This window comes from Sinocyclocheilus grahami, unplaced genomic scaffold (assembly GCF_001515645.1).
Source record: "Sinocyclocheilus grahami isolate Dianchi unplaced genomic scaffold, SAMN03320097.WGS_v1.1 scaffold1239.1, whole genome shotgun sequence".
Taxonomy (NCBI): domain Eukaryota; kingdom Metazoa; phylum Chordata; class Actinopteri; order Cypriniformes; family Cyprinidae; genus Sinocyclocheilus; species Sinocyclocheilus grahami.
In genome coordinates this window covers 96,552-104,051 of record NW_015506418.1, presented here as the reverse complement: position 1 = coordinate 104,051, position 7,500 = coordinate 96,552, and the positions used below count along the sequence as shown (strand labels likewise).

Here is a 7,500-nt window from a genome sequence, read left to right as displayed (position 1 = left end):
CAGGTCTGGGTTTGTTCTTCAGTCAGTTGATGGTGATGCTGGTCTCTCGTGTCTGTCATCCGTCTACTCACCGGTGTGTTTATACTCTCACTGTCACCCACACACACTGCTGCTGGATTGGTTTATTGGTTTGGGAATCGAGTAACGGACTTGCCCCTTTCTGCATTCCAAAAACAGCACACACTCACACACACACACACACACACACACACAGACACACACAGACACACACACACGTGTTCCAGCAACCGCAGGCTGGCATACAGACACACGCACCTAAACGTGGGAAACGGGGCCAAAACCACTAACAAACATGGCATGAACGGCCCGTCACAGAGTGACCCGTCGCTGGCTGAATTTAATTAAATATCCTCCATATCTGTGGGAAATGTAGGCGATGCTTCTAAATGCAAAACATATATTTTTCAGCCAAACTCTGAGCAACGGTCATTGCAGGGTCCAAATGTTCCTGGACCGGGCCAGATGGATGCTCAGGGAATCAGGAAACTGCTATATGAGGAAAACCTCACGGGAAACGGGAGAAACCTGCGGATCCGTGTGCGTCTGTCACGTCTGTTATGTAAGAACCTTTTGTGCAGATATTCGTCCAGCAGGTTTCATCCAGCATCTGCCATAAAACGCATTTATTTCCGTTCTACCTAAATACATCAGCTCAGTAAACAGAATGTGGGTCACATCACGTGAAACGTGTCATTAGGGTTTACAGGGATCCCCCACAATGCTCCACTTCAGTCATGGGCCGATATATATATATATATATATATACGAAATATATACGGATGTTTGTGTACCATAGACTTGTTTTGTTTATATTTAAAGCTCATTATAATGACTAACCCTAAACTTCAAAACTTCAAAAACACAGATTTACATTATTTATGAGCCACTTTTCTTTTTGAGCGTGTGCCAAATGGAGCCGTATTTAGCTGACATCTGGGGACATTTCTCAATAAATCTGTGCCCAAACCTCTAACCAGCACCCATTTTAACTCGGGGCATTTTCTGAGGCCAGGTGTACTTTTACAGGCAATTATATTTTACCTTAAAGGTCATACAAATGCATGAAATGCTATACAGAATACCATGAGATATAGGAGCTGTAGTCTCACAGGGATTCAGGTTCGAGCCAGCACCATCATATCTCCTCTGCCGCCCTACTGTCCCATCAAAGCCCTGAAAACAGACAGACGGACAGACGGACAGTCGGACAGTGAGACAGACGGACAGACGGACAGACGGACAGTCGGACAGATGGACAGACGGACAGTCGGACAGACGGACAGACGGACAGTCGGACAGACAGAGAGACAGACAGTCAGACGGACGGACAGACGGACGGACAGACGGACAGTCGGACAGACAGACAGTCGGACAGTCAGACAGTGATACAGACGGACAGATGGACAGACGGACAGTCGGACAGTGGGACAGACGGACAGACGGACAGACGGACAGTCGGACAGTCAGACAGTGAGACAGTCGGACAGACGGACAGTCGGACAGTGAGACAGACGGACAGACGGACAGACGGACAGTCGGACAGATGGACAGACGGACAGTCGGACAGACGGACAGACGGACAGTCGGACAGACAGAGAGACAGACAGTCAGACGGACGGACAGACGGACGGACAGACGGACAGACGGACAGTCGGACAGACAGACAGACGGACAGTCAGACAGACGGACAGTCAGACAGACGGACGGACAGACAGTCGGACAGACGGACGGACAGACAGACAGTCGGACAGTCAGACAGACAGACAGACAGTCTGTGTGTGTGTGTGTGAGTGTGTGCGTGTGTGTGTGAGCACATTATACACAGAGAAATGAGTTCTGGCCGGTCTGCTGTGTAATTTCCACATCTAGGTTTTGTTTAGTCTGCTGGGTTTGTTCAGCGGATGTGTCTCTGTGGAAAGTTCTTCAGAGAAATACGGCAGCGCTCAATACCATCCATCCACCTTATAATTTTCAGTGTTGTGTGGATGGATGTTATGTGTGCAGCTCTTTCCCAAGTTTGCCCAGTGCAAAAGCTGCAGATCAAGATCATGCAGAAGCAAATGAAGAGAATTCATGACCAGCACGTCTGATAACAGACAGACAGACGTCTGATGAAGGAGATCTGATGCTGCTGAGCGCCCGCTGCATTTAGATGTTTAGTGTGACTCTCGTATCTTCAGCAACACGCCAGAGAGATCCACACTAACAGCCTTCAGAGATATGTGAGAGAGAGAGAGAGAGAGAGAGAGAGAGAGAGACAGAGTTCATGTGGTGCAGTGGTCTGATGTGGCCTCAGCTCTGGTATCCACCATCACAGCAGACACCACAAACAAACCCGTCAGACCACAGTGAGTGTGTGTGTGTGTGTTTGTGTGTGTGTTTTATATAAAAGCAGCTGTATAGATAGTTAGGGTATTTCTGAGCCGTATGTCTGCAAACTTCCGATAATTACAGTGCGTGTTTTTCTGTTTTTAGCTTGTAATGTTTTTAGCAGAATGGAGTCTCGGCTCTTGAGAGTCTGTGAACCGAACCTGATTCCCTCGATATCAACTCAATCCAATGCAATTCAAATGTGCTTTATTGGCATGACAGTAATGTATTGACAAAGCATTTATAATAGATTATCCACATTCAAGTTTACTCTGTTTAGGGTGTGATGCAAAATCAGTTTCAAGACAAACAATGTGCATGTTCTTATTCATCACCACTGTATTTAATGGGTTAAATATAATTTAAAAACAAATTGTATCTTAATAGGCCTTTTAATGAAATTCTTTGTTTTCTTCTGAAATGCATAGAAAAACGAAGTTCATCTTTGTCCCGGATTTTCTGATTAATCCTCATTATGCTGTGATATTCCTCTTGAACAAGGACATTTTTTGTTGTCCTGATGTCATATTTAAATGACTTACATCATGAAAGTCTGTATAATCGTGTTCAAACAGAGGTCAGATTCTCAGCCTCAGTATTTCATTATGCTATACTTGCATTGGCGTCATCAAATTCAGGATTTCAATTAGAAAAATCCTAGTAAATAACGTGATGTGGTGCAACGATATTTGATTTTATACTGATCTTTATCCTCATAACATGTTGAATGTAACAGTATTGACCCAAGGTATACTTGAAAGACAGATGGTTCAATTATGTTGAATTATTATTATTCTGCACAGCTGTAAGCACACATTCAGGATTGTGGGTAACACTTTAAGAAGGGTCAGTTCAGCAGTCATCTGGACACAGATGTGGAGGAGAGCAGACCTGTAGAAGATACTAGATGGTTTTATTGGCACTTCCAGGCACAAATGGCATCATTTTCCTCTCTTTGTGACACCGTGAACGCTGGAAATAAGATCAGTGTGTATGTAGTACCACATTACAAGTACAGCAAGTTACGTGATCAGATTAGTTTTCCCCAGTAACTACTGAAGTAACAGTACTTTTACATTTACAAATCATCTGAGTTACTTTTTCAAATAAGTAACAGTTACTTTATACATGCAATAATGTTGTTTCTTGCATTCTGCCCTATTAGTAATATTGCAATTTTGTAATTGTAAATGTGTAATTCACGTATTGTGTCTCCTATTCTAATGTCCTTTAACATATGTCAGAGGCTGCTGAGAGGATTCACAGAGCAAGGCTTTCATTGTATGGTGCAACAGATTGTTTATTATGACAATGAACTCTTGAATCTTGAACAAAGGCTTTAAGTTAGGTGTGAGCAGTACAGTATACGAGCAGAACCAAGACTCATCAGACTCCATCATCTGTGTGTGTGTCTCGGTCTCATAACCTTGCTCTGAGGACAAATGACCCATTATTCTGTGAGTCTCACTGTAGCCACTCACGCAAATAAACCCAAACTCAGTCTCTCGGTGTGTGTGTTTGCTTTCAGAGAATTTCGGAGATTGAACTCCCATTTCCGCTCAGTTAACAAAACCCGCTCATTATCCACATTCGGCCCGGCTCAAGAATCCAGGCGGCTTTCAGCACATTTACAGCCTCTTTATTCTCAATATATTTTACGGGGTCTCAGCGTGGCGTGTACAGAATATATATGTCACAGCCAGACTCAGTGCTGCGTGTCTGTGTGTCAAATGCCATGTATACACACAAAGCTTTTGTACATAGATCAGAAACACACACACACACACACAGGTCCTACATGATGAACTCAAAAACAAGATCCCCTGTATTTGAATATTTTTAATGAGGAATAGGATGGTGTTATAGTTCAGTCTTGTCTTCGGGTGTCTCCTCCTCTTTCTGCTTCTGTGGGAAAGAAAATAAACTCAGCTCCATCATCTGTGTGTGTGTCTCGGTCTCATAACCTTGCTCTGAGGACAAATGACCCATTATTCTGTGAGTCTCACTGTAGCCACTCACGCAAATAAACCCAAACTCAGTCTCTCGGTGTGTGTGTTTGCTTTCAGAGAATTTCGGAGATTGAACTCCCATTTCCGCTCAGTTAACAAAACCCGCTCATTATCCACATTCGGCCCGGCTCAAGAATCCAGGCGGCTTTCAGCACATTTACAGCCTCTTTATTCTCAATCACTGAGTTTACGGGGTCTCAGCGTGGCGTGTACAGAATATATATGTCACAGCCAGACTCAGTGCTGCGTGTCTGTGTGTCAAATGCCATGTATACACACAAAGCTTTTGTACATAGATCAGAAACACACACACACACACACAGGTCCTACATGATAATGTTGTTTCTTGCATTCTGCCCTATTAGTAATATTGCAATTTTGTAATTGTAAATGTGTAATTCACGTATTGTGTCTCCTATTCTAATGTCCTTTAACATATGTCAGAGGCTGCTGAGAGGATTCACAGAGCAAGGCTTTCATTGTATGGTGCAACAGATTGTTTATTATGACAATGAACTCTTGAATCTTGAACAAAGGCTTTAAGTTAGGTGTGAGCAGTACAGTATACGAGCAGAACCAAGACTCATCAGACTCCATCATCTGTGTGTGTGTCTCGGTCTCATAACCTTGCTCTGAGGACAAATGACCCATTATTCTGTGAGTCTCACTGTAGCCACTCACGCAAATAAACCCAAACTCAGTCTCTCGGTGTGTGTGTTTGCTTTCAGAGAATTTCGGAGATTGAACTCCCATTTCCGCTCAGTTAACAAAACCCGCTCATTATCCACATTCGGCCCGGCTCAAGAATCCAGGCGGCTTTCAGCACATTTACAGCCTCTTTATTCTCAATCACTGAGTTTACGGGGTCTCAGCGTGGCGTGTACAGAATATATATGTCACAGCCAGACTCAGTGCTGCGTGTCTGTGTGTCAAATGCCATGTATACACACAAAGCTTTTGTACAACACACACACACACACACACACACACACAGGTCCTACATGATGAACTCAAAAACAAGATCCCCTGTATTTGAATATTTTTAATGAGGAATAGGATGGTGTTATAGTTCAGTCTTGTCTTCGGGTGTCTCCTCCTCTTTCTGCTTCTGTGGGAAAGAAAATAAACTCAGTTTATAGACTGTCAGTATGTCGGTGTGTTAACAGCGCTCCTTCCGCTGGCCTCACCTGCAGTTCTCCATCCAGGAAGGAGTCACAGAAGTCCTGCACGCGCTCAGTAGTGATTTCACCCGCCGCCAGGAGCCACTTCTTGTCCAAGTCTCCATCGTAAAGGCCGATCCGCGGCAGATCACCAGACTTCAGGCCGAAGTATTCCAGCACGCGGGCGTTCGACTTCTCTTGTCCGTTTACCAGCACGAACAACATCTGCATTTCACAAAACACATTCAAGCATCTGCTCGAAAACCACAATTATGATTATACGCAGTTCTCCTGCAGAATCGGCTATTTGTAAACTCTCTGCTGGTGGCTGATTTTTCCTCACGGTTCAGAGGTTTGACATATTGCAGAATCTGTAATCGACTGAAATGCGTTGTATTGAAATATTTTACAATCTACCAATGATAAAACTGTGCGAGATTATGAGTTTTGTGAAAGAGGAGCTCCATTATGAAAACTGTTTATGAGAACTACTAGTGATGTTATAGTTGAAATCGTGTATAATGCATAACAGGGATTGTAAAATATAAAATATGTATTTGAGGTATGGGTCAGGCATATGTTTTTGACTGGCCTTTGTGCTGGTTTTACACAAGACCTGGCAACCCTGTCCCGTAGTGTGTTTTGGGTCATATTCCATTAGGATTTAGTGGTTTTAACAATAGAAGGCAACAAGCTACCAGTAGAGACCCAAAGGGAACATTACAGTTTCCATTAAAACCAATACAATCAGGCTTTCTACAGTTACAAATTCTATGAGGGTTTCTACTGTTTTTTTCTCATATTAGTTATTTAGTTTTAGTTTATAGCCATTTTATTAGTTAGATTTTGTGTAAATGTATCTGTGCAGTGCTGTTTTGTGTCAGATAAACATTAATCTGACTGTAAACCGCAATTACTTCATGTGATAATTGTCTTAAAGTGTACCGTATACAAACAGTCCGTCACTTTAAATTAAAAATATTGCCCTAATCAATCAAAACCTTTAGCAGTCTCATACAGTCTGGAATATTTCTGAAGTTCTGGAAGGATCTGGCATGTGTGGGGATATTAGGGTCAGTGGGGCGCAGCGCTTGTGTAATCAGAACAAAAGCTCTTAATCCCATTAAAGAATGAAACATTGAGACTTCACCCCATCATCCTCTTAATTAACACTTTCTCGTCAGATAAATGAGGTAAAATGGACTCGTGTTTACTACCTTGCCAGCATATTTTGGCGCGAGATCTCTGAAGATCTGCTGCAGGGGCTCCGAGTGAGTGCGCACTCTATCAGCCATCAGCAGCAGGTGCGTCTTCACCACAGACTGGAACAGACCCACTGCAGTCTGACACACACACACACACACTGACACACACACACACACACTGACACACACACACACACACTGACACACACACACACACACTGACACACACACACACACACTGACACACACACACACACACTGACACACACACACACACACTGACACACACACACACACACTGACACACACACACACACACTGACACACACACACACACACTGACACACACACACACACACTGACACACACACACACACACTGACACACACACACACACACTGACACACACACACACACACTGACACACACACACACACACTGACACACACACACACACACTGACACACACACACACACACTGACACACACACACACACACTGACACACACACACACACACTGACACACACACACACACACTGACACACACACACACACACTGACACACACACACACACACTGACACACACACACACACAGAGACAAAGAGAAAGACACACAGAGACACACACAGAGAGAGAGAGACACACACACACACTCAGACAGAGACACACACAGAGACAGACAGAGACACACACACAGACAGACAGAGACACACACAGAGACAGACACACAC

The 7,500-nt window shown here is 43.8% G+C and overlaps 2 protein-coding genes across 3 annotated transcripts in view; both read right to left on the bottom strand.

The window, feature by feature from the left end:
• The window catches only part of bglapl (bone gamma-carboxyglutamate (gla) protein, like), a 2,407-nt gene extending 1,777 nt beyond the window's left edge, over positions 1 to 630 (bottom strand). Inside the window, exon 1 of one of the 2 annotated variants that reach the window (XM_016254334.1) lies at positions 1 to 630. This exon is cut by the window's left edge and continues 68 nt beyond it. The gene's annotated coding sequence lies outside the window, so the exon portion shown is untranslated. The other variant, XM_016254333.1, reaches the window with a different exon arrangement.
• A 4,799-nt stretch (positions 631 to 5,429) lies between these two features.
• Positions 5,430 to 7,500, bottom strand: part of LOC107568382 (endoplasmic reticulum resident protein 27-like) — an 8,495-nt gene continuing 6,424 nt past the window's right edge. The window contains exons 5-7 of the mRNA XM_016254338.1: positions 6,778 to 6,903; positions 5,588 to 5,785; positions 5,430 to 5,508 (exon numbers count right to left, since the gene is read on the bottom strand). Of these exons, the coding sequence (XP_016109824.1) occupies positions 5,464 to 5,508; positions 5,588 to 5,785; positions 6,778 to 6,903 (369 nt within the window). The 3' untranslated portion in view covers positions 5,430 to 5,463. The remainder of the gene's footprint in view (positions 5,509 to 5,587; positions 5,786 to 6,777; positions 6,904 to 7,500) is intronic.